Here is a 26,431-nt window from a genome sequence, read left to right as displayed (position 1 = left end):
GCGGCGGGGCGGGGAGTCTGCACTTCCCGAGCAGGGGTGAGCGCCGGGACCCTGGGGACGGCACCCGGGTGCGCGGCGCTCACAGCTGGAGGCTCGCATCTATTAAAACACCTCGCGGAGGACAGGTCGCAGCTGTCTGTACAGCAGCGGGCGCGCGTGAGGGAGCGTCTGCTTTGGCACCCAGTCGTCAGGTCCAGCGGCCGTCTGTCCTCTCCCCCTGCGGCAGCCCACCCCCCAGCAGGCTGCGCCCCTCAAGTCCCCTGCTTAGCGGGGAGGGGTTTGGGGCACCCTCAGCCCCTCCGCCCTCTCCCCTGGGCCCGCGGCCCTCCAGCCTCACACCCCTGCCCCACACAGGGCTTCTCAGAGGCCTGCATCGTGGCCCTGGGGGGCGGTGGGCCCATGGGTCGCATGACCCCTGAGGGACCCCCTCCCGGCTCCTAGGCCTTTGGCAGCTGGTCGGCCACTCAGGCTCCAGGGGCGTCGTCTTCTCGGTCGCGTGCCAGTCGGACTCTCCTGGTCCAGAACCACCCGCTCCAGGGACGAGACAGTGGTGGAGACGTCAGAGACAAGGAAAGAAGCCAGGGGAGGGGGTGCCCTTGGTGGAGTGGCCGCGGCCTCCGGCTCCACCAGGGTAGGGCAGGGATGTCCAGAGCAGGGCAGCTGGCGTGGCGGGCGGGGTCCGTGCGGCCCTGGGAGCAGGGCCTGGGCAGGTGTGGCGTGGCGGCGGCGCCTGCAGCCCGGTCTACTGCAGCAGCTTGGGCACCTCCACCTGTCAGGAGAGAGCAGATGGCTTAGAGGAGGGGGCCCCAGGGGGCCCTGGGATGCCTTGCCCTCCTCTCCTCCTGGGCTCTCAAACTGAGGAGCTGCAGGCAGAGGAGGCCCTTTCCCTTTTCCGTAAAAACCTGGTGCCATCCAGGGACTGGGGCGACAGTCGAGGTTGCACTGTGTCTCAGGAGGGACCTGGTTGGGAGGGGCGGGGTCAGCCTGGAGGAGGACCCGGACTCTGCCACCCAGCAGAGCTGAGCTTTGAGAAGCCGGCTCTCCAGGGATGGACTGTCTCTTGAAGACCTTTGGGGAAACCTGACCTCTAGGGCCTGACTGGTTCTAAGAGGGGATTAGAACCCTCTAAAGCAAAGGCGAGGAGATCCAACCAGTCCACTCTCAAGATCAGCCCTGGGATTTCTTTGCAAGGAATGATGCTGAAGCTGAAACTCCAGTACTCTGGCCACCTCATGTGAAGAGTTGACTCATTGGAAAAGACTGATGCTGGAAGGGATCGGGGGCAGGAGGAGAAGGGGATGACAGAGGATGAGACGGCTGGATGGCATCACTCAATGGACGTGGGTCTGAGTGAACTCTGGGAGCTGGTGATGGACAGGGAGGCCTGGCGTGCTGCGCTTCATGGGGTCGCAAAGAGTCGGACACGACTGAGCGACTGAACTGAACTGACTGAAAGCGAAGGCCGTGTGGGCCTAGGGAATGGGAAGACTTCAAGGAAGTGTCTGAAGGTTCTTCTCCACTTGTGGGAGAAACATGGGGGACGGGCTAGAGGAAGCTCCCGGGAGGATGGACAGATGCCCTGGAGGGGGTGCAGGCCCACCCCCCAGCCTCGCCCCGCGGCCAGACCCAGCGCCCACCTTCTTGAGCTGCTTGAGGTTGCTGGAGCGGATGGCCGCCAGCAGCTGGTCCCGAGAGTTCTTCTCCTGGGCGGGGAGGGCCTTGTCGCCCATCTTCCGCTGGGTGGCCGGGGACAGCGAGTTCCTCAGATTCTCCATGATGAGCGGGGGTGCCAGGGGCGGCGGCGGTGGGGGGGGTGCGGCCGGGGCACCCCCTTTGCCCGGTGAGTTCTTGGGAGCGGCCTTGGGGGGCGGCTGCAGGGAGGGCCTGGGGGAGCCCCGGGCGGGGGGCCGGGCCTGGGGCACCTCGGGCAGCGCCTTCCCTGCCTGGGCCTCCTGCGCCTGCCGCTGCTCCTGCAGCCGCTTCTGCCGCTGCCGGTCCATGTTGCGGCTGAGCAGGTTGGTGACGGTCATGCGGGGCCCGGCCAGCTCGAAGTGGTAGCCCAGCTTGAGCAGCGTGGTGTTCTCCTTGAGCAGCTTGGCCATCTCCATCTCGGTCTTGCCGCCGCAGATGTGGCGCTGGTTGTGGAAGCGGAGCTCGGTCAGCGAGCTGTTCTGCAGCAGGGCCCGGAAGATGGCCAGGATGCCTTTGCTGGTGATGTGGTTGGAGTCCAGGTTCAGGCTGGTGATGGTCTTGTTGGCCTTGAGCATGATGGCGATGGCGAAGGCCACGTGGTCGTCCGCCCGCGTGTTGGCCAGGGCGAAGACCTTGACGGCCGTGTTGAACTCCAGCGCTTCCGCGAAGCGCACCAGGATCTCCGAGGTGATGCAGTCCGAGTTGTTGACGTTCACCGCGGTCACCTCCGGGTCGTTGCTCCTCACCCTCTCCAGGAGCTCGTCGAAGATGCTGGGGGCCGCCTCCTCCTCCTCGGCCTTGGCGGGCCCCTCAGCGGGCTTCGCGGGGGCTCCAGGGGTGGGTTTCTCTGGCACTGGGGTCTTGCTGTCTTCTCTGGGGGCCTTCACCTCGTGGGGCTCCTCCTTCCTGGCCCTCTCGCCCTCCGGCCTGGTGGCCCTGTCCCCGCGCCCCCCCTTCGGCCCCGGGGCCCCCGCCCGGGCGCCCTCACCCGCCCGCAGCCCCTTGGCCGTCTCAGGCGCTGCCGCCTCGCCTGCCGCCTCGGGCTGCTCGCCCTTCTTGCCCTTGTCTCCGGTCACGCTCCTCTGCTCCTCCTCGTCCTTCAGGGGGGCGGCCGGCCCCTCCTTCCCAGCCTCCTTCTTGTCCACCGCGGCCCTGACCCGGCCCTTCTCCAGGCCCCTGACGAGCTTCTCCTCCTTGGGCCTCTCTGCACTCCTGCCGTCAGCTTCGTCCTTGTCCCTCGAGACGCTTTTCTTCATGCTACCCTTCTTGGGCTCCTTCCCCAGGTCTGAGTCCCGTCTGGGGCCCAGGGGCTTCTTGCCAGTGTCTCTCCCCTTGTCTTCTCCCTTTTTCGCATCTGTCTTGGTTTCCACTTGCTTGCCCTCCTAAGAATGCAGAAAAGAAAAATAAACATGAGGCGCTGGCTGCGGAGAGAGAGGAAGGAGCCCAGGGACAGCGTGGGTGCCTCTGGGATGGTCTCCGCTGACAGCGTCATGTGGGGCTGGCGTCGCGTGCGGAGCCCCCGCTGGCATCGGACTCAAAACCCTGGCTTGTGAGGCCCCGGGGGGAGCGCTAGAGGCTGCAGCCCTCACCCTAGCCCTCAGGCCCAGCCCTCACCCCAGACCTCAGCCCAGCCCTCAGGCCCAGCCCTCACCCCAGACCTCAGGCCCAGCGCCACGCTCTCTGCCTCGGGCAGCTGGGACGGGGGCCCTGCTCGGCCTCACTGGAACCTGGGGCAAAGGGGAACGTCCCCAAGGCTGCTGCTGTGTTTCCTTGAGATTTTACTTCTTCGTCGTCTTGGGATTTTTTTGCATGACACTGGATTTTTTACAGTGTTCATTCGCACATCAGTTGTCTTGACCTCTGGGTTCATGGGCACCCTTGCTTCCTGTGCTCTGGGCAGGAGCCCCAGGGCCTTGCCTGGCTCCGAGGAGGTCAAGTGAGTCTCAGGTCCTGGGGTTTTAGAGCCAAGACCTTTCCAAAGGAAGAAATGGTCGGAGAGAGCAACAAAGGCCTGATCATGGTTTATTTTCTCAGTTAGGGGTATTTACAGATCCTGCCTACCGTCCTCATGCCATGGAAATAAGAAGCCAGCAATAAAGAAGTGTGTGTTTTCGAGCACATCTCTCCCTTCTGAGGCAAGGCAGGTCGCCACGCATCCTGTCTCAGCCCTGGAAGGCTCTCTGCCTGGTCGCCTGGCTCGGGAGCCAAGAGAGGGGAGGGGAGGGGGCTCTGTGCCCCATAGTCCCCACGAATCCCCAGCAGCGTGGCAGCCCGGGCCTGGGGTCAGAGGAGGGAAGGGGCACATTCCAAGACCCTGGTTCCCAGGCCCTGGTTTTGTTTGTTTTCCATTTGTGACATGTATTTTATTGTTTAGAAGTTTCCACCAGAGCTATTATGGAGCACCTTCCTCAGGAGATGCCTGTAAGAATCCAGAGTGGCAAACAGGGCGAGCCAGTCCGTCTACAGGGCGCAAGGGCACAGCCCACCCAGGCGTAGCCCAGCACCCCGCACGCTGACCCAGAAAGCGCCACAGGTGTGGATTCGAAGTGTGACCTCAAACGGCAAACAGCCCACCTGGTCGTGCCCAAGGCAACAGGAGCCACGGAAAATCAAATCTGTCACGGCCAGCGCTCCTGCCTGAAGGGACTCAACCTCCTGAACCAGCTGCCCTTACGAAGAGGAAGTGAAGTCGCTCAGTCGTGTCCGACTCTGTGACCCCATGGACTGTAGCCCATCAGGCTCCTCCGTCCGTAGGATTTTCCAGGCGAGAGTACTGGAGTGAGTTGCCATTTCCTTCTCCAGGGGACCTTATTAAGTTTTTATTTACTTATTTTAAAAGCAAACCAAGTGTATATGACATCTTTAAAAAAAATATTGTGTAGACGTGAAGTTTTCAGGGGTTGGTTATTTATACCTGAAGACTGTGGCCTGACAGTAACAATAGGGGATGTTCCTTTATATTACGTATATGTCGCTTTTTGAGAAGCCCACATTATTTCCCTTCTTTTCCCAGTAAGGACTTTGCTAAGGACCACCGCTGTCTGTGAGGAGCCTGGGATCCACCAGGTCCTGCTGAGATGGGCGGCATGGGGTGGCCGCTCTGCTGAGCTGGAGGCTGGGGCGTGAAGTCAGCACCTTATTCTGAGAGCCCCGGGAGCAGCTGAGTTGCCTAGGATGAATTATTGGGCTCACTGTTTGAGTGTGATCGACTCCAGAGCAGCTGGCACCCTGGATGCCCCCGTGCCCTTAGCAGGGGGACGACGGCCTGACTGCTGGGAGGTATGCTATCTCTAGGGGCAGCTGGGGGGCCGGAAGCCCACCAAGGCATTCTGAGCCCCCCCACCCCGCCACGCCCCTGGGGGGCACTGCTGGCCCTGTGGAAACAGTGTGTTCTTGGGCCGTGAGTACAGCCCTCGGGGACTGGCCCGGGGTGTATTTCGAAGCCTTCGTACTGTACTTGGCTCCTCTGCGCGGCACGGGGCCTGGTGAGCCCAGGCCTTGGAATGCACACTCCCTCCCCCTGCCCCGCAGGCCTGGGTCATCGCACCCCTCCCCCCGCCCCCCACTCATTCACTCTTGAGCTCGCAGAACCAGGTGACCCTTTAAAGCAGCTTCGGCCTGGGCAGAATGGGTATGACCATGCCTTGATTCAAAACGGGGAGAGAAGCTTGCAAATACAACAAGGTGGGCAAGGGGCCTGGTGTGTGTGTGGGGGGTGTCGGCAGTCTCCTTTTTAGGACGCTCAGACCACCCACCTACAGCCTGGCCCCTCGGCCCCCCAGGTTCAGAGTGGCTGCATCACGGATGCTGTCCACTCGAAGAGCTGGGCTGAGGCTGGGCCTGGGGCCCTTGGCCGCAGACAGAGGTGAGGCCCCTAGATGGGCGGCCCCACTGCCCGCTGTTCCCACGGTGCTCACGGGCCTCACCTAGGGAGGGGGACCTGGGGATCCAGAGAGAGAACTTGGCCGGCTTCACCCCGTGTTGGGGAGAACCCAGGCTGCAGCCGGTCTCACTAGGGCCCCCCAAGTCGATGTAACCTCCCACCTTCCCCAGGGCGTGGGGGCAAAGCCCCACATCCTCGCTGCCGGCAAGGGTGAGCCTGCCTCCTGGTGCCCACGCCCACCCCAGCACGTCCACTTCTGACCCCCGCCCTTGGCTCCCCCACACCTCCTGGGCTGGGACCTGCTGCCTGTCTGCTCCAGAGGGGGTGCGCTGGCCCTTTAAAAAGAACCTAATGAAAAACAGGCGGGGGAGGGGGGCGGGGGGTGGGGGAGGAGGTGGTTGCCGATTAATCATCCTTTCCTCCAAACAGTCCGGAATGAGTGGGGCCGGGGCTGAGAGCGCAGACGCTGCCTTAAAAGGAGAGGTGGCGCGCCCTGCAGGGCTGGCTCCTGGGCGGCAGCTCTTCCCCGCTGCTCTGAGGGGGAGCCAGCCCGGAGCTGGGGGCGTGCCCTGCTGTGCTTCTGCCCCGGGCCCCTGCACTGGGAGGGTGGGGTGGGGGACCAGACCTGCACGGGCAGAGGTCTGCAGGCCTCTGCAGGAGGACGGGCAGTGATGCTTTCGGGTCGAGGGAAGCCACGGGGGTGGTTTGGGACTCCTCGTGGAAACAGGAGAGTGGAAAGGATGGCCTCGGAAAAACTCGCAGGCCCTCTGAAGCGTGGCAGAGGCCTGCGGTGGGTCAGGGTCAGCGTCAGAAGCAGCTCCTGGCTCCCGAGTCCCTCAGGCCCTTGCTCTGCGCCTTCGCTTGGCCGGGATCCGGCGACAGGTCTCCGGCAGGCGGGACACAGTGTCTGGCCCCCCTCGGGCCCCAGCTGCCCTGTTCCTGGAGTCTTGTCTGATTGACGGGAGAGCCTTTCCCACTTGCTCTGCCAAAGCAGGAGACAGAGGGAGCCTGTCTGTCAGGAGGTCCCTAAAGGTGAAAACCCCCGGGGGCAAAGGCTAAGCGCTCCTCTGCCCGTGGCTGCCCTCGCTCAGGCCTGGCCACCCACCCGTGCCCTGCAAGCCCAGGTGTCCTTCCTGTGACCTGTCACCTGAGGAGGAGTGGTCTTGGCCCGAGGCACCTGCAGGACACGTCTGCAGGCCCCCAGAGGGAGGAGAGCCCGGGAACATCTCCAAAGCAGGTGGGGGTGCAGGGGTGCAGGACCAGCTCTGCTTGCCTAGGAGGGGGCAAGGCCGCACGGCTGACCACTGCTCCTCCCTCACAGCAAGACCCGAGACACTGCCCAGACTCTGTCTCCAGGGCTGTGGGGGCCTGAGGGTCTGTGTCAGGAGCATCCGGACTCAGGGCAGGGGCTCGACTGCCAGCTCTCTGTCCCCAGCCTTCGCCGAAGTCCTGGGGGCGCTGGCAGCCTGGGGGAGGGGCAGGGCCCCGTAGATGTCAGCCTTCCTCCCAGGCTGCTTCCGGCTCCGCCGCCCTGGGAAAGCACCCAGGGGCCTTCCTGCTCCTTGCTCAAACCCTCCAGCTCTCCCTCCTGCCCTGCCCCCGCCCTTCCCCACCAGCCCCGTTGGGTCTCACAGCCGGACTCATGTCTGCCTCCCCATTCTCCTGTGAGGCTCTGGCCCCTGAGGACCCCCAACGTCAGTCCCTGCAGCTGCCAGGGCCGTCTGTCTTATGGGGAGGGCAGGACAGGGGGATGGGGGAAGCTGGCCATGGGCTGGGGCCCCTGTTGGTCCCCGGGAGGGCAGCTCCCTTAGAGCGCTGATATGACCACAGGATGGGGGGCACAGGGCCGGGACTCATGGAGACCTGGGGTGCTCACCCCCTCCAGCCCCCTTGCTTTCCACAGGCACAGGAGCCTGGGTTCTCCCGAAGTTCAGTTCCGGGGGAGTCTGCTGCCTTGGAGGAAGCTCTTTGGGGTGTTCCTGGGGCTGGAGGCTGAGGGGGCAGCGGTGCCCATGTCCCTGGAGGTCTGTGGGCAGGAGCCTCAAAGGAGGCCAAGGCCAGCTCATTGGACCAAACTGCGGCTCTGCCACAGCTGAGCTTCCTGGAGAAAGCCGCAGGCTGGGGGCTGTAGAGATAGCTCCGCCTGGTGCACCGGCAGTGTCCACCGGCTTTGCAGGAAACCTGACCTGGCTTGGAGCTGGGGGACCCCAGGGAAGGCGGACAGTGTCCTCAGACGCATAACTGGGGCGCTCAGGGCTTTATACATGCTCAGCTCCAGCCCATAACTGGCAGCTGGTTGTCCCCCGCAAGCGGGCCAGGGAGTGGGCTTTCCGTGGTTGGCTGGGCTCTGGGCCCCACGCTGTGGGGGCATGGAGCCTTCCCTCACTGTCTGAGGCCCGGGACCCCCTGGGTTCCCAGCTCCCGGCACGAGGCCGCACCAGGTCAGGGCCTGTCGGTAGGGCGGCTGGGGGCATCGTCCCCTAGCAGTGTCCACGTGCCCATGTGGACCTGGGGGAGGGCTTGGGCCCAGCCTGCCGCCCGTGGGTGGACGGGCCGCATGCTGGCCCCGCCCGTAGGCCTGCCCTGGAGCATGCACCCCTCGGGCACAGAGGAGAGCCTCCTGCCAGGGCGTCCTGGAGCCTGGCGGGCTCTGAGCCCGGGGACTGCGGGCAAAGGGCTCAGAGGGGCCGCCTTGGAGGGGCTGGACTTAGCAGGGCCACCTGGGGACTGCCTGGTCGGGATGGGGGGAGCCCCCAGCGTCCTGCCAGTGAGGACCTTGGTCATTCCCAGCTTCGGTCACGTCTGTAGAGGGCATTGTCGCCCCCCTCCCACCCCGCTCTCTGAACCCTCAGCCAGGGAGCCTCCTACACCCGCTGTCCAGACGGCGGCCGCCCCCACCCCAGCGCAGCTCCATGAGGCTGTCATTGTCCCCAGTTCACACAAGATGAAGCTGAAGCCCAAAACCACACAGTCCCCCGTGGAGGCCGGGCCTCCAGCCCTGGGGTCTGAACCTCTTCCCCTCCACCCAGCATCCTGCTTCCCAAACTGCACTGAGGCCTTGACGCCAGCCGTCAGTCCAGCTACTCCTGAGCACTCTGTCCAGCTGTCTGTCCAGGCAGGCAGAGTGAGGTGAGCTCCAGGCTCAGCAGGAGGACCCTCGGGGGCCTCACCGGGGTGGGCTGCACTGTCCCCGTGGGCCTGTGTCTGCCTGAACGACCGCCGCATCACCACGGAGCCTCAGAGATGAGCACTTGCCGCGTCTGGACGGAGTATGCACAGGGCGAGCAGGCTCCGGGGCTGGTGCTACCATCTTCCGGGTTCTGCAGACGGCGTGTTGGAGGAGGGGAGCGAGGGGAGCTAGCTGGCAGTCACGCTCAGATCTCCTGCCTCTTCGCCACCCTTCCTGGAACAGGACGCACCTGGGCTCCCAAGATTGGGACACACGGAGGGTCAGCTCTGTGCTGGGCACCAGGCTCAGCCTCGGGGTGTGGGGATGGCAGGACAGGAGTCCCCCAAGGAGCCGAGGGGTGGGGGACACGCGGGGGGCAGTCACATCCCTGGTTCCCCTGGATTTCTCATCTAGACTTGGGGGGGTGCCCACGACCTCTGCTAGACTGGGGGGTGCCCACAGCCTCGTCTAGACTGGGGGGGTGCCCACGGCCTCGTCTAGACTGGGGGGTGCCCACGGCCTCTGCTAGACTAGGGGGTGCCCACGGCCTCTGCTAGACCGAGGGGGTGCCCATGGCCTCATCTAGACTGGGGAGGTGCCCACGGCCTCTACTAGACTGGGGGGAGCTGCCCACGGCCTCTGCCAAGGTAGGTTGGCAAGAGAGGGACGCAGCCTGCTGGGAGCGAAGGCCAGAAGCCATCCGGCTTCTTGTTCAGCTGCGGGGGGCAGCCTGTGTCCCGATCTCCTTGTCCTGTGTGAGTTTTCCCGCATGGCGGGGTGCTGAGACAGAAACGCCGAGGGCCTGTGTGTATAAGGAGGGCCAAGCATAGGACGACCGGGGCTGGGTGGTCAGTCCTGAGGACCCTGACCTGCCTTCCCAGCAATGCCACTCCTGCAGCCCAGAGCCGCCGAGGCCACGGGTCTGACGTGTGAGCAGAGTAAGGCAGGCTGCTGGGCGAGGACGCAGGGGGCCTGCCATCCTGTGGAAAGACGGACAGCTCGGGGGCAGGCCCAGCCCAGCAGAAGCCCAGAGGCCCTGGGTCGGCTAGGCCCCAGCCTCCAGGACGTTCGGAGCTGGGGGGAGGTGGGAGCTGGGAGGCAGACAGGCCTGCAGCTCAGAGCTGCCGCCAGCACGGCCATGAAGGAGCAGTGGACAGGAGCTGCTGCAGGCGCAGGGGGCGGCCCCGGCCCTGACAGCCACCTTGCTCCATCTGACGCGTCACGCGCAGCCTTTACCGCTTTGTCCCAAAGGCAGAGCTGCGGGGAGGGGCCAAGTGTGCCCTTCCAAACTGGAGACCCGTGAACCTCAGGCCGGACCCCTCGGCCAGGCGCCCACCAGCTGCTCTCCCCGGGGCTCCCCTCTGGGCCGGAGCCACCCTCCACTGACAGTTCTCACCCCATCACCACCAAGGAAGGTTCGTGGGCAAGAGTGGGGCGGGTCGCCTGCCTGACCAGGGCCTCCAAGAGCCCGAACTCAGCCGGAAGTGGCATCGCTGGACCAAAGCCAGGTCCTGCCTCGACTGCCTGACCCCCGACCCCCGACCCCCTCGTGCACCTCTGGTCCAGGTTCCTGTCGCCTTCACCGGGGTCGCTGCAGACACTCCCAGGGCCTGCCCTCCCCCAGGTCCCACGTCCCACTGCAGCCTCGGGCCTCTCTGGGCACAGACCTTCCAGCCCCTCACCGGCCCCCGTGGGAGAAGTCGTGACCTCCGCCCGCCGCCGCCGCGGAGGGCGCCAACCTGGGCCTCTGCAGGGTTGCTCTCACTGCTCGGAAGGATCCTGCTCCTCTTTGCTGATAAACTCTCACCCCAGCCTTAACCGTGAGGGGTCCCAGCGCAGCCCCTGAGTTTTGCCGGGTCTATCTGGTGTGTATGAGGAGCTGGCCGTCTAACATTTTCCCAAACGAACAGATAAGGCTTGAATTACTTTTATAATCGGGAAAAAAACAAGAGTTGTTTCACGGATTCCCCGGTGGTCCGGTGGTTGAGGCTCTGCTTTCCCAGCGCAGGGGACCTGGGTTTGATCCCTGATGGGGACTAGGATCCACTTGCCAAGACTAAGACCCAGTGCTGTCAAATAAATAAATATTTCAGTTTCACAGAAAAAGAAAAAAGCAAAAGCTGAGATGCCTTAGGCCAGGGGCAGGGGGTGGGTGGGGACAGAGGTGGCTGGTGACCCCCATCACACAGCCTGGCTGCAATGTGCCAGGACCCTCCATGAAGCCTGATCCTTGCCTGGCCCAGCTCCAAAGATTAGGAAGTCAGTGATAAATATCGGGCCTCCCAGAAGGGCTGGAGGGGTGTGGGCACCGCCTCCTAGGCCAGTGCAAACAGTTCATTTTTACTTCCCCAGATGGTGGGAGGTTGTGGACCCAGGCCCCAGGGCGCCACCTACAACATCTAGCCCGCGGCCAGGCCGGTTCTGTGTCCACTTTGCCCTGTGAGTGGAGGGACGGAGAGCAGCTTCTGGAAAAGGGGGCGGCCCGGCCCCCACATAGAGCACCTCAGCAGACTCTACCCCTTGGCTGCCCAGTGTCCTCAGGGCCAGCAGTCCATGAGAGACAGGAGCTGCCAGCCAGGGCAGGGAGGTCCGCCCGGGGCAACTTCGGGGCCTGACCCCTGCCAGTAGCTCCAAGAGCCTCGAAAAGAAGGGAGGGCCTGTCTGCTGTCACCAGGCGCTTCCCTGCAGGGAAGGGGGCTCCAGTCGGCAGGGGCCACGGCTGTGCTGGGCCGGCCCTGGGCAGGACGCCCCCCAGGGCCGCTCGGAGCCCCTCCTGGGCAGAAGCAGGGTCTGGCCGCGGCTCCTTGGCCCTGAAGGCCCGGCCTGGTGTCTCCACGGCCCTCAGGGACCTGAGTCTCTGGCCACCGGCCTGGTGACTCATGGCGAGCAGCTTGTAGCTAACCCTTTTTTGGAGAAACTGGGAAAGCGCTTGTAGAAGCAAACAAGTGGCTTTGCCCTCTGCCGCCGCGGGCGCCGCGGCCCCATGTCCACCCCGGCAGGCTGGACCCGGGAGTCCGGACGCGCTAGCTTCTCTTGTTTAGCTGTGGTACATGGAGCCTCACTATTCGTCATGCCGGGGAGGGGCCAGGAGGAGGCGGGCCTGGGGCCTCCCAGGGACCACCCTGCAGAGGCTCGGCTGGGACAGGAGGCGGGCGAGGACGCTCCCGTGGGACGGTCCAACGGGGCACAGCGCACCCAGGGGTTTGCCCCTGGAGAGGCTGAGCCCGGAACCACGCCCTGGGGCCAGGTCACTGCAGACCCCAGACCGCACGCGTGGGCCTCACAGAACAGGCGACAGAAAGGCGCACGTCCACGCGGGAGGGGCCGGTCAGCCTGTGTGCAGGGAGACAGCTCTGCATGATGTGGCCTGGGCTAAGGCTGAGCAGTGCCCACAAGGAGGCGAATCCTACGCCCACTCAGCACAGAGGACAAGCTTTGGTCAAGTGGGGACTGGCCCCAGGACTTCCAGCTCAGTTGGCTGGAGAGATGGTGATGCTTTAAACCATCTGGAGGAGGATGGAGAAGGGAACTGGGGGGCGTAGGGGTGGAGTGGTGGTCTGAGGGACGTGGGGGTAGAGTGGGGGGCTGGGGGACCGGGGGTGGAGTGGGGGCTGGGGGACGTGGGATGACGGCTTCCTGGTCCAGGATGACTCAGTGTGGCCTGTGAGGCGCATGGCTCAGGAGAGAGACCTGGGCTTGAGACGCAGCTGTGGGAGCAAGAGTGAAGCCACAAGAACAAGGGGCGACTCTGGAGAAGGAGCGTCAAGAAGAGGGCGGGGATTCGAGGGCAGGCCACCTTGTCTCCTGAAGTAAATCTGTGTCCTCTGAGGTCAGCAAAGCCACTGAGAAGCACTTCACCCCAGCTAGGATGGCTGTGGGAAAAGTCAGCTCATGGTGCAGCGCTCTGGAAGGCCGCCTGGCAGTCCCCGAACAGCTGAGCACAGAGCTACCCTTTGAGCCAGCAAGCCCAGCCCTAGGTGACACACAGCCGCAGTCCACGCAAACCTGTCACACGGAGCACAGACAGACACTCACCGCCAGCGCTGTTCACATCAGGCCAAAAGCAGAAACAGCACAGACACCCTTCCGCTGCTGATGGACAAGCTCAGTGTGCTGTCTGCATACAAGCTGATGCTGCTCAGCCATGAGACTAATAACGTGCCATACCCAATGCGGGTGAGCCCTGAAAGCTCTGTTAGTAGAAGGAGCCGGACCCCGAGACCACGTGCTGTGTGTCTCCGTCACAGGGACCATCAAGACAGGCAGAGCCACAGAGACAGGAAGGGTCGCCGGGATCTGGGGGCGGGATGCTGGGGAGGAGCTGCGGTGGGTGAGGGGTTTATTCTGGGGCCAGCGAAAATATCCTGGAATCCGGGAATTAGTTTAAAAAACCGCTGAATTGCACACTTAGAAGGCTGAATTTTATGGTATGTGAATTATCACAATAAAAATTTAAAGATATTGGAAGAGATCTTCCTCTTAATTGCAGAAACGATGGTCGGTTAGACTGAGCAAAACCTTATTTTACATACTGTGTTCATCTCCTCTTGCTTTATTTCCAAAGGATAAAAACTAGACAGAGAACTGAAAATATAAAATGAGCCTGTGTGCCTGGGACCATTTTTGAAAGTACTCTGTTAGACCAGCCCCATCTCCCACTCCAATATTCTTGCCTGGGAAACCCCGCAGCATGGGGGTCGCAGAAGAGTCGGACAAAACACCACCAGCAAGTCCATTGCACACGTAGCGGGCGTCACACCAGCAACTTTAAACGGTCTAGTAGCCACATTAGAAAAGTAAAGAGAAGCAAGTGAGGTGAACTTGCATAATGTGTGTGCTGAAGCTTCAGTGTCCCTGAGTTAGAGGGGCCGTCACTAACCTTACAGACCGAAATTCTGAGCACTGACTGAATAGCCTTGAATCAATCCCATCCTTCCATTTCCCAGCAGCCCAAGGACACGCACAAATGAGCACATGTGCACACACATGCACGCACATGCACGCACACCCAGCCCCACGTCGGATTCCTCTCTGTGGAGATACGCCCTGGGGACCCACACAGGAGTATCAATAAAAATGAATGTTTTAAACCCATCCCAAAATTATCTCCACCTGTGATCACTATAAAATCCCTAATGAGATACTTCACTGTCTTCCCCACTGAGTCCTAGGAGTCTGATGCCTATCAGCCTCCGTCCCAGCCTGCGGGGGACGGGCCCTATGCGGAGCAGGAACGGGCCCCAGCCTGCGGGGGACGGGCCCCTTGAGGAGCGGGGACGGGCCCCAGCCTGCGGGGGATGGCCCCCTTGTGGAGTGGAGACGGGCCCCAGCCTGCAGGGGACGGGCCCTACGTGGAGTGGGGACGGGCCCTATGTGGAGCGGGGACGGGCCCTATGTGGAGTGGGGACGGGTCCCAGCCTGCGGGAGACGGGCCCCTGCGGAGCAGAGACGGGCCCTATGTGGAGCGGGGACGGGCCCCGTGCGGAGCAGAGATGGGCCCCTTGCGGAGTGGAGACGGGCCCCGTGCGGAGCAGGGCCAGTCCAGGGTGACTGCACCTGCTCCGTGTGGGCGGTTTCCTCCCTCCACTCCTTCCCATCTGTGATGAACATCAAAGCCCTAAGTAACGAGGGCTTATGTGACTCCTAAAGACCCTCAGTGACCCGGCATCACAGGAGGGGCGAGAGGAGCGACCACAGCTGGGGGACCTTGGGGGTGGGTGGGAGCTGGCAGAGCTCTGGGTCTGCGTCAGGGAGGAGCCCACCCGGGACCCCTGAGAGCAAGGCGGCCGGGCCAGTGGGTCCAGACGCAGCCCCTGCCCCAGCAGGCACACTGCCTGTACCCCGCTCGAGGGAAGGCCCCGAATGGAGGTTGAGAGGCTTCTTTCTCCTGCTGACGTGAAGTCAGGAGGAAACGCTGGAGATGCTCCCTCTTTGCAGCTGGGTGACCTCCTTGGCCCCAGCTCCTGTGTCTGACAAGCAGGCTAAACCCTGCCTATCCTGTCTACACTGCAAGACTGATTCGAGGAAACTCAGGCAGTGTGTAGGGGAGCCCGTGGGAGACGGCTGGGGCTGGTAGGCGGCGTCTCGGGACGTCCCAGAGCTTGCCTGCAGCTGCGGGGCCGGGACCCCGTCCTCTGCTCCTCTGGGGCGGGAACTGGTGCCTGGGCTTTGGGGCCTTGGGGGGCCCTTGGGTTCTCAGAAGCAGGAGGCTGCCCAGCCTGTCCCCTTTGACATCTTCCCACACTCGCAGCTTCCCAGGCTGGAACCTTGTCCTCTCTGTCACTAGGAACAATTTTCTTCTCCCACTACCGAGAAAAGCCCGATCGCCCGCCCCGTCACGCTGCAGGGGCAACCCGGTCCTGGAGTGGGCATGCCTGCCCCTTCATGCTGCAGAGGCAACCTGGTCCTGGGGTGGGCAGCTGCCGCCCAGCAGGACCTCAAGCCTCTACCGGCAGCTCGGGCGAGCCTCTCGTCTCCCATCCTGGGGCGAGCATCAGCCCCGGCGTCTCCCTCTTCCAGGCTGTTTTTCCTCCCCTTCCCGAGTCTGTCTCGCCCATCTGTCCACTGGGCTCAGCTGGGAACAGTGTGTGAACAGCTCTGTTTATCCCGGGGTTTGGCTCTGTGTCTCCGGGGACGGATGCCAAAGGCCAAGGGAAGGAGCCTGTGTCCAGGACCCACTTGGGGACTTGGAAATTGCATTTATTGGAAACCATGGAAATGCCCAAATATAGGCAGATGCCTCAGCCCAGCTGCACAACGGAGGGCAACGGCCCTGAGAGTGAGGTGCAGGCAGGCCTTGCAGCAACGTGGGAAAGTGCCGGCTGTCGGGTGATAAGGACAAGCAGGAGGCCACATATGTGGTCACATATGTGCCACATGTGTGAGTACGTGTGTTTGTGCAGAAAGCGACCTCAGCGACAGAAGAAAGCGTGTGCACGCCTGCCCCCGAGAGTGACCGAAGCTGCCTCTCTGGGCTAACGGGGCAGGCATCACGGGTTGTTTCCTCTTTCACCTGTTTTGATGTCGTCTATAATAAGCCTTATGACATCACAATTATAAATTAATCTTTTAAAGAAATGATGCAAATGAGCTCACTTAGGGAACAGAAACAGACTCATGAGTTAGAAAACGAACTCGAGGCATCTGGGGGGAAGGGTGGCAGGGCAGGGGTACTTGGGGAGTTGGGGGCGGGCCGGTCCCCACTGCCACGTTTAACATGGATAACCGACAAGCACGGCTCCCTATGCACAGCACGCGGGGAGCTCTGCTTGACATTTTGCGGCAACCTGGTTGAGAGGGGAGTTTGGGGGAGAATGCATGCGTGTACACGCATGGCTGAGTGCCTCTGCTGTCCACCTGAACCTATCACAACATTGTAAATCAGCTACACCCCAGTGCAGAATAAAAAGTTTAAAATAAATTATTTGAAGAAACAGCACCTCCAGTGACCGGGGTAGGGAGTAAAACGCAAAGCCGCCCCCTCCCCTAATTTGCAGGGACCCTGGCCACTGGGACACTGGGGTCTTCAGCATTTGGGTCATTAGTGGATACTGTCCTGGTGGTTAGCAATAGTGTACTTTATCTCCAGATAATACACAGGGGCAGGGCGCAGAAGCAGGAGTCCTCTGCCATTGGAAGAGGGGAGATGATCTCTCTTGGGGACGTTTGGTACAAGCAAAACAGCTCACCCCTTGTAGGGCAAAGATCAAAGGTCAAGGCAAAATGGTCAGCCCATGTCCATGGGGATTGCAGGAGAATGCCCTAAGGTGTCCAGTGTATGTAGCGAATTAGTTTCTTCCCTCCGTGTTTAGAACGGGACCAGCTATTTAGCATTTTTGGGAGAACTGAGGAAATAGTCGTGTGATTGATTTTCCGCAGGGCTTGGTCCTCCTGCAGAGCCCTGGAGGGAAAAGCTGATCCTCGTCTCTGAGGGCCTGCTCCCTGCTCGCTCCAGCCTCACCATCTGGCTTCAGGAGGCACGTCCAGACCTGGGTCAGAACCGGCACGTCAGGACACCAGCCTCTCCTCGGGCAGGTCTGCAAGGCCACGAGCAAGGCCACACTGGCTCAATGGGTGGCCTGCCTGGAGCCACTTCCCTGCAGGCGCCACCTCCTGCTCTGGGTCTAGAGGCAAAGCTGCCAGGTCCTGTAGACATTTCAGGACAAGCCAGTGACGGGTGCCGATGGCCCAGCTGGCTGAACGTGGAGCTGGTCGCTAATCTCCTCCAGTGTGTCTCGGGGGCCCCGAGATCAGAGGGGAACTCGGTGAGTCTGGCTAAAAATGCAGCCTGTGACCTTGGGTCCCGTGGGGGGGGGGGGCGGGCACTGGTAAGAGACAATCCGGAGAAGGAGAGAATGGAAGTTAAAACTGAGTCGCAGAGGCTCACTCTGTCCTGAACAAACCAAGGGGGACAGAGGACTAGGCCTCTCCGGGTGTGGGGGCCCTGGGGTGTTACAGGAACTGGAAAAAAGGGATCACGCCAAGTCTCTCTCCATTTGAGGCTTTGGACGCAAAGTCATGTTTTTCAATAGTCTCCAAAGAGCACAGATGAATTGATAACTTCTTAAAGTCCCGTCAAGCAGGAAGAGAAGGGCACTCACTCCTCCTCTGTCCCCTCAGCCTTCGGCTGTGTGTGGGTCTCTGTGGGTGTGCGCGGAGCCGGCCCTGCACACAGAAGAGTGGGGAGGGATGGGGCGGACGGCGGGGCCGACGACGGGGCCGGGAGGCCAGGGCATCAGGGTTCTGTTGCCAGGAGAACTGGGGGCACGGCAGACAGTGAGGCAGCCCCTGCTCAGCAGAGCGCAGAGGAGAGGACGCAGGCTCCAGGGCGGTGATGATTAATTTATTCCTGGACAAGTTAACCTTGAGACACTTGAGTCCAGGAGGCAAGTGAACCACCTGGACTCAGAATGGAGATCTGGGCTAGTGGGCGGGCAGGCTGAGTGGAGGGCAGGGCCCTGCACGGATCGGAAAGGAAGCCAGAGGGCTGGTCTGAGCACCGAGCGGCGAGGTGGAGTCGGGGGGCAGAGGAAGCACGCGGACCAGACCCGCCGAGCCAACGTGCCCGGGATGGTGGCCAGGGGTGGGGAGCCGTGCTGGGTCCTGTGGGGGCGGGGAGAGAGCAGACACAGAGACACACAGAGAGAGAGAAGCAGGCCTGGGGAGAAGACAGGCGCGTGGGGCACAGGGATGCTGGGGGAGCCGGTCCCCCCAGTGGCCAGGACACAGCGCCGTGTGGTTCTCTCCAGCTCTGAGGAGCAGCTGGGCCAGCGGGTCAGAGGGTGAGTCTCGTCCAGGCGGGTGATGGAAGGCAGGGACCAGGCGTGAGAAGCGAGGTTGATGCTGAGAATGACTAGGACAGAAGCTAAACGGGGAAGGAGGTGAAGCTGAAGGGTCTGAGCACGGAGGCAGGTCTGGCTGCCTTGGATGGAAGAGGCCTCCTTCTCCGGGAGGGTCTGGGGTGGAGAGACTGACCCCCGGGGACTCAGTGCAGCTCCAGGTCCCAGCAGAGGGCCTGGCCTGGGATGAGGCCGGTGGTGCCCAGGACGCGAAGGCATCCGGCTGCCCTCAAAGATGGGCTCCCGGGGAAGCAACAGCCAGGGCCATCGCCTGACTGAACGCCTGCCGTCCACAGATCACTAGGTGAGAACCTCCGCAAGCTCTGCCCCGTCCTCAGAGACTCCCGGCTGGGCAGCGTCGCCTCCATCCGCCGGTAAAGAGGTGGGAGCCGCATCTCCCATTCTGCTCCGGCAGTTCCACTCGTAGGCTTGCAGAAACAGAAACGAAATCGTAGGCGCGCCCAAGAACACGCAAGAGCGTTCGTGACAGCGTGGTCCATCACACCATCCGACTGGAGACAACCCGTGCGCCCGTCAACTGTTCAGTGACAAGTAAACCACGGCAAATTCTTACAGGAGATACAGCAGCGACGGTAAAAACAAGTGAAGTCGCCAGGCTGAGTCACAAATGCACAGACGGGCGATAGGGCACACTCCGCAATCCAAAACAGGATTCTAAACGGGCAAGCTCATCGGGGGCAGGGAGGAGGGCTGGGCTGGGGCGCTGCCAACACTGGCTCTCGCTCACTTTGTGACAGTCGGGAGAGTCTATATTCATGCTTCTCACACTTCTGAATGTATTCTATATTTCAATACAAACATGCTAGAAAAAAACCCATTCTTGTCCACAAGATATAGACAAGATGCTGAAGGATAAAAGAAGGAAGAGAGTAAAGCTGTCTGAGGCTTGGCGCTCCCTCGAGGCTGTGTCCTAGTGACCGACCGGCAGGGAGGCAGCCCGGGGCCTGGCCCAGCGCCCACTGGGCACGGTGGCCCGGGGACAGGGATCAGCGACCTGGAGGTGACGGTCTGCTGGGCCTGGGGGCAGCTCTGGCAGCTGCTGCTGCTGGCGCTCACAGGCCGGGTTTCGCATCGGGGGCGTTTCATGTCTTCCTGGCACACAGGGAGCATTGAGCATTCTCTTGGGGCCTCTGAGCACAGCCTCGAAGCTCCTGCCCACCAGTCGCCCCTGCTCGGCAGCCCTGTGCCCCGCACAGCAGCACCGGCACCCGGCCACACGTGAGAGGCCGAGTGCCCGCCCCTCCCCACACTCGCCGTGCGGTGCCCCCTCCATGTGGGAGGCGACCCCCCCCACAGTACATACTCGCCTGAGGGTCTCCTGCACTACCGACCCTCCCCACAGCACAGAACACGCTGTAACAGCCCATCTTTGGAACAAACACACCTCCGACTGCCGCCCGTTTCTTCGCTTCCTGTCGGAAGGGAGCGCCTCGGGTCCGGTCTGCAGGCCTCCCCGCTCCCTGCATCCTTCTGAAGTCCACTCTCCATTACCTTATTTTTAAGATTTTCCGGATGTGACCGTCTTTAGTGTTCTCTGAACTTGTGTCGATTCTGCTTCGGCTGCTCATGCTCTGTTTTTTTTTGGCCCAGAGCCAGGTGTGACCTGGCTCCCTGACCAGGAGTGGAGTCCACACCCCTCTGCATTAGACGGCGAAGTCCTAAGCCCTGCACCACCAGGGAAGCCCCCAGCCACGCCTGCGAGCGCACCTTGTCCGGGCCCCGGGGGCTCCCATCTTCCGGTGATCACAGCGCCTCTTGCTCTCCTCTGACTGCGCCTCTCAGCTGGAACGGAAGCAGCGGGCACTCCGGCCCCAGGCCCGTGAGCCTGTTCCCCTCCCCAGGCCCCTTCAGGGCCCCTCTTCCTCCTCGAGCACCCGAAACGCTGGTGAGTCAGAGTCCCTGCCGGAGGGACAGGGTCCTTGGCCCACACTCGCTCCCTCAGCGCCTCTTCCAGGCTCAGGAGTTTCGGCATCGCCCCCCCTTTCGGGAGGACTTGCACCTGCCGACCCAGCACTCCCCGCGGGGTCCGCTGAGCTCGTCGAGCCCCCTTCACCGCAAACCCCACCTCACACCAGTAAACAGCACCGGATGTACCCCTGGCTCAGACCGGACTGGGCTCCCCACTCCTCTCTGGACCCTCAAAGCTCAGTCAGTGCTGGCTCTGCTGCCCGAAGAGTATTTCCCGTGTCTGACCACTTCTCCCCAAACCATCCTTGAGCTCTTGCCAGACCCTTCAGCTGCTGGCAGAATGATGGATGCTTCTAAAAACGTAGATCAGATCACATCTCTCCTCTGCTCAAAACCCTCCAACACCATCCCACCCACCAGGAGCTCCCCAGGCTGACCTGTGATGCCCTGCCTCGCCTGACCCGCCTGCCTCGCCTGAACCTCCTGCCTCGCCTGAACCTCCTCCATCGCCGGAGCCTCCTGCCTCACCTGACCCTCCTGCATCGCCTGACCCTCCAGCACCACCTGAGCCCCTTCCCACCTCACCTGAACCCAGCCCACTCCCAGTCTCGTCCAGGCCCTGGCCCAGGGCCCCCCTACTCCAGCCACAGGCCTGGCTGGCCTCTGACGGCTGTCCCTGCTCCCGCAGCAGGCCTCGCGCTTGCCCCGCCCTCTGGATCGTCTGCGGCTGACCTTTCAGTCTACCCTCGCCCGCTTGCTTTGTCACCTCTGGGTGGTGTCTTCCCTGACGCCTGGTTGGAACCTCCCCACCAAGAAGGCCAGTGCTACACTCCTACACTCCTTCCTAAAACAAGGTTACTCTTCACAACAAACAGGTGTTACCCGTGAATGGTCTGTACAAGCGCTGTCTGTCTCAGCCACTAGAACATGAGCTCAGGACCACGGCCTCCGCCCCCCACTCCCCGCCCCCCCCCCCCCCCCACCCCCGCCGTCTTCCTCACTACTCTGTCCCAGCATTTACAAAGTGCCTGCTAGGAACTCACTCAGTCGCTGGAGAGTTAATGACGTGGTGGAATCCGCCCGCTTCCTTAGAAACACAAACGTGGTCCGTGAACCCTGCCTATAGGGACTGGAGAGAGGGTGGCACCCCCAGCCCCAGCGCCAGGCCCCCAGCCCCCAGCCTGCGGCGTGCCTTCTGTGCCAGGCGATGGGCATGACTCCCGTCTCCTGGATGAGCATCCGGGCTCAGGGAGCGAAGGGCAGGCCTGAGTCCCGGTCTAGCTGCCTCTGGAGACCCTGCCCTGACTCCAGCTTGCCACCCTCTGTGCTGGGATGGTCCTCCTTTCAGGGCAGGAGGGGTCCTGCTGGCCCTGCCCGAGGACCCCCCTGGGGGTGGGGGTGGGAGGGGGGCGGGGGGTGTGGGCAGGAGGCTGTCCAATTCCTAGTTGTTTGTGAACAGCGTCCTGACAACCAGGGGGTCTTTTCTGCAGGGACTCCAGAGACGAGGAGGGCTCACGGTTGAAACCTCCCTCATCTCCCCCGCCCCACTCGCATCCAGCCCTAGGGCTCGGCCCTTGAGCATAAAGTAATTAGGCAGAGGCTCAAGAAACCAGGCCACGGGTGGGGAGGAAGTAGTGAAACACTCCCTTCCCACTGGCCTCCCGGACACCGTCCCTCGGCCCCTCGCTGCCCTCAGCAGGGCGTTGTGTGACCTCATGAGTGATTGAGAAAAAGTTGATCTGGCGCAAACCCAGGCTTGAAATCTGCAGGATTGGGGGGGAGGGGAAGGCTCTGTGCCACGTCCAGCACCATCACAGTCCCTCCAAGGTCACAGTCCCCTCCAAGTTCACCTGACAGGTAAGGCTGTTGACTCCGGGAGCCACACTGATGGTCCAGGAGGTCCCGAGCACTGAATGTGAGCTCCCTTCCTAAGGGGACCAGCTGGTCAGAGGCCGGAGCAGAGGCCCGCCCAGACCCCTCAGGCTCCAGACACCAGGGGCGCCCCCCCACCAGTCAGCCCCGGGGGCACAGACACCAGCTACACCAGGAGTGACCTAGTAAACAAGCCCAGAATGATCTGGAAAGACTATTCCTGTTTATCCGACTTGGCAGGCGTCGAATATCAACTATGCCCCCCCCCCCCGCCCCCTCCACTGAGCTATGCCTTGTTGCTCCCCCGGCTGCTGTGAGCACAGTGGCCTGGACCCCGTCTTCCAAGCTCCCTGGCCCCAGCTGAGCTGTGGTCTGACGAAAATGTTCCAGCCTCCCGGGGTGGGGGTGCAGACGGTGGGTGTGGGCTCTGTTCCCGCCCTGGGGACCCTGAGTCCCCCACCTGCCCGATGCTGGCAGCAACCTCCCGTTGGCCAGTGGGACACTCATCCCGCCCTGCCCGTCTGCGCCCCTAGAGCTGCTGGGCTTCTCCAGCGTCCAGATCGCCGTGGTCCCGCCCCCTCTCGTCTGTCCCCAGGACCAAGCTGAACCCCTGCTGGGGAGGAGGCCAGCCCCCAGGAACAGCCGAAGGCTTCAAGCAGGAGCTTCACTTGCTCAAAATTCTCTAAACTAAGTGTTCTATAGACGGGAGAAACTACACAGCAGTTGCGTGAGAACAGATCCCGGATCCACCCGGATCCACCCGGATCCCCCTCCCGATCCGAGAAACGGTCAGCGGCTCCGCCTCAGCCCGGACGGGCGGAGGCAGCTCTCGGGTCCAGGGTGGGACTGGACCCGCCTGCTGCCCGCCTCCCATCCCCTCTCCGCCACCTGCCTGGCCTCCAGGCTATTTTGGTTGTGTACCCGTCGAGGTTAATCTCCTTAAGCAAGGAGCCGTGCCGCCCAGGGCTCTCGGCAAAGGGCAGCCTGAGGGCTGGGGCCACCCTGCTTCTCCACATCCCCCTGCGGGGGTGCTGTGGACGCTGGGGGTACTGAGTCTGGAGCTGGGGGCTGTGGGGCAGGGGCTGTGGGGGCAGCGGAGGCGAGGGAGCACGGAGGCGTGGGTGCAGTGGCTCGTGGGGGCCTCCGGTCAGTTCTGGAGTTTACCCCAAGGGGGAACCCACCGAGGCCTCCTCCAGGCCAGCTGAGCTGCCCACTCCTGGCTGAGCACAGGTGCTAATCCCAGCCCTGCCACGTGGGGGTGCAGGGGGGGCAGGCGGGAGGTCCCCTCCCCCTCGGGAAGGAAAGAGAGCACCCAGCTGACTGGTGGGATCCGGTTCCCGAAACCTGAGCTGGGACTAGGGTTTCACTGAACTCTTGGCTGCACACCTGCCGGCTGTCTCCCACCTGGGCAGGAGGACAGGGGCGGCACGCCCCAACCCCGGCTTTAGGGGAGGGAGGGGCCTGCTGACCCCTGCTCTCCAGACAGAGCTAGCCTGTCCTTCAGACCCACAGGAGCTGCATGAGAGGGCAGATTCAGCAACAGCATGGCGGGAGGGCAGCATGGGCTGGGATCAGGTGGGGACATGTGGGATTGGAGCGCTCACATCAGACGGGGGCCGGACCCTGCCAGGGGTGGGGGAAATCAGGGAAGACTCCCTGGAGGCCAGGGTGCCTGAGAGCCAAGGACCAGGAGGAAGCAGGCGGCGCAGGAAAAGCAGAGCAAGGTCTCTGCCACAGCCTAGACCCATCCCGCACCACAGCCAGTGTACGGAACTTGGGGGCCCTGTCCGGGGCCCTGTCCCAGGAAGAGCCAGAGCTTAGGTGCAGGCTGGGCCTGCCTTCTGCTCTTGGTCTCTGTCTATTGAAAAAAAAACGGCCACCATTCTACTACGGAAAATCCCAAACACACCCACAGAAGCAGAGAGACGGCACCCCGCAGTCTCCCAGCAGCTCCCGCACGCACACCTGTCCACCAGCGGACGCTGCCCAGGCCCCTGGCCACAGCACCTGAAACAAGTTCCCTGATCCTAGCAGGCTTTTTCCCGTAGGTATTTCGTATTCCCATCTAGAAGACAAGCAGCCTTTAGCAAGTACGCCCACAGCCTCAACGCTGCCATCAGGACAGCTGCAGTCGGCGCCTTGCTCTCCCCTCCAGGGGCACCCCAGCCCTGCCCCGCCCGCCGGTCACCCGTCCTCCAACCCTCCGGCCCCTTGACCCGGCGAGCTGACCAGGCTGGAGCACCGGCTACTGCGTGTCCACGGCCCCCCAGCTCGCTAAGGGTTCTGCATGCCTCGGTCCCTCTGGCTTCACACCGGCCCAGGAGCTGGACCAGCTGCTGGCCCCCATGGTGGGGATGAGGAGACCGAGGCAGGTCCCATCGAGGGACACTGGTCCTCAGACCGGGTATTTCAAAGCCACGTTCATACCAGGCTCCTGTTTGGCTAAGCGTGATGACCAAGCCGTGTCCCAGGTTCCTGCCCATTTTCCCACCCCCAGGAGCCTAGCCTGGAGAAGGCGCTGAGAGCCTGAGGGCCTCTACCCAAGGGAAAGGGCCCAGGGGCACCTCCCCGACCAGGCACCACCGTGTCCCCTGACTTGGGTTCTGCCTGCGAGACGAGTGTCCACCTGGTGCCCACGGCCAGCCGGGGTGGGCAGCTCCCTCCGGAGGAACTGCCAGGTGCATGGGAGCCCTTCCCGGTTCTGCAGCCCGAATGCCTTGCTTCGGATCAGGACTGTTTTGTGCTGCCGGAGATCTTTGCAGCCGTGGGCTCAGAGCTCTGGGCCTGGGAGCAAGGGGCCCAGCGGGGCCTGGACAGCAGCAGCAGCGCCGGGGGCACCTCACTCCCCTCCCGTGGGTCCCGACAGCCCCTCGAGGCACAGCCCCTGTGGCATGTCCCACCCTGCCGCCTCTCCCTTCGGGGTTTTAGCATTTACCCAGCACCACAGAGCTGGGCCTGGACCTGGCCCCAGGATAATAAGCTCCTGGCTCCCCTCAGTCTCCCCGACTTTTAAAACTGAAGTATAATTGACCTAAGATGCTATTGGTCTGCTAGCTCCTGGTGCCCAGCATACGATTTGATATTTCTGCACGACACAGACCAGCTCCCGCCCTCCCAGTATCTTGGCAAATTTTTGAGCTCAGGCCGGGGGGGCAGGGCAGAGACGGGGCCCCCGCTCCTCACTCTCAGGGGGCCACGCGTGCCCCCCATGGGCTCCGCGGCTGCTGTCCCAGCTGGGCAGCCCCTCAGTGGACGGCGAAAGAAGCGGTGGCCGGAGGTCGCTGAGCAGGGGCCTGCGCACAGTGGGACGGTCTCCCACCAGACACTCCTGACCCGGACGAAGTCGCCGTCCAGCGAGGCCAGGCTATTTTGTCCCAAGAAAGCCCCCCTGTGATCACAGGCAGAGACCCAGGAGAACAGAACGCTGCTCTGCGGAAGCCAGCCTGAGGCAGCCGACGCGGCCAGCAGCAACCCCTGCCCTCTTCTGTCCCCTCCCAGCCGCTGAACACCCAGAGGCTGGGAAACAGCTCATCCTGCAGCCAAGTGGCCCAACTCCCAAAAAGGGGGCTGCCCCTCCAGAGGCCCCTCCAGAAAGCACACACCCCACCCCCCTGGGACCGAGACAGAAGCCGTGGGTGGAGGCGTAGAGCCCGCCCTGGGACGCCCAGCTGACCCATCGCCTCACGTGGTCCACAGGCCGCGAGGTGGCCAGGGGGCTGGAAAGTGAGTCTTGCTCCACCAAGAGGGGCTGGCAGGAGACTGTCCAGGGTGGGAGGACCGGGAGGAAAGAGCCAGGTCCGGGGCCAGGAGGAGGCAACTGACAGCACCCACCCAAGGGCACCTCCGCTCCCAGGCAGCTCCCTAGCAGCCTCGCGTGATACGTGGGTGCTGGTCCCCAAACACACCTGGCCTCTGCTCCAGGAGACGGCGAAGAGGGGTGCGGGCGGTGAGACTGCTCTGCCAACAGGGACTCTGCTTCCCAGGAAAGCGCGTTCCCATCCCGCATGGCGCCCCCCGCCCCCGCCCCGCCCCGCCCCCGCCCCCGCCCCACTCACATCCACGGACGCCTCCCTCTGGATGAGCTTCTTGGTCTCCTTCTCACAGAAGTTGAGCATGGCCTCCCGGTTGTACGCGCCCGTGGACGGCTTCTCAGTCTGGTTCCTCTGACGCAGCCCCAGGGGAACGCTCCCGTCGGGGTCCGCCACGTCCAGCTCCTTCTCCAGCTCCTCCATCTCCTCGGGGGACAGGGTGGACAGCAGGCTGTCGATGTCAGGGTCTTCGCTCACCTGCCGGCGATACTTGGCTACCTTGGACATCTTGGAGAGGTGGGCTGCGGCTCTTGCGGGGCTGCAGGCGTCCGGGTGGGCCAGGACAGGTTGCACGCTGGTTTGGATGCGCCCGGTGGTCCAGGCCGCGGCTCCCCCGCCCTGCCCGTGCAGGTGCCCAAGTGCGGTCTGGGAGCTGCAGCCTCCGGAGCCGAGGGCTAGTGGACCCGGGCTGGTCCCGCCAGCGGCCAATAAGGCCCCACAGCGGCCCGGCCCCGGGAGG

At 62.9% G+C, this 26,431-nt stretch overlaps 1 protein-coding gene and 1 long non-coding RNA gene across 2 annotated transcripts; one reads left to right on the top strand and one right to left on the bottom strand.

Moving 5' to 3' along the window:
• LMOD1 (leiomodin 1) lies at nucleotides 1–26,342 on the bottom strand. The gene is made up of 3 exons (XM_052653929.1): nucleotides 25,939–26,342; nucleotides 1,638–3,074; nucleotides 1–769 (listed from the first exon to the last, which is right to left on the bottom strand). Exons 1-3 carry the CDS (start codon nucleotides 26,197–26,199, stop codon nucleotides 743–745), a joined length of 1,725 nt encoding a protein of 574 aa, XP_052509889.1. The 5' UTR covers nucleotides 26,200–26,342; the 3' UTR covers nucleotides 1–742.
• LOC128061561 (uncharacterized) lies at nucleotides 3,950–6,896 on the top strand. Its single transcript, XR_008200738.1, has 3 exons — nucleotides 3,950–4,470; nucleotides 4,706–4,971; nucleotides 6,567–6,896. It is a non-coding gene; the product is annotated as an uncharacterized LOC128061561 (long non-coding RNA).
• Nucleotides 26,343–26,431: the final 89 nt, after the last annotated feature.

The sequence above is a fragment of the Budorcas taxicolor genome, chromosome 16 (assembly GCF_023091745.1).
Source record: "Budorcas taxicolor isolate Tak-1 chromosome 16, Takin1.1, whole genome shotgun sequence".
Lineage (NCBI taxonomy): Eukaryota > Metazoa > Chordata > Mammalia > Artiodactyla > Bovidae > Budorcas > Budorcas taxicolor.
Note: the sequence above shows the minus strand (reverse complement) of the source record. Positions and strands in the feature narration are given on the sequence as shown.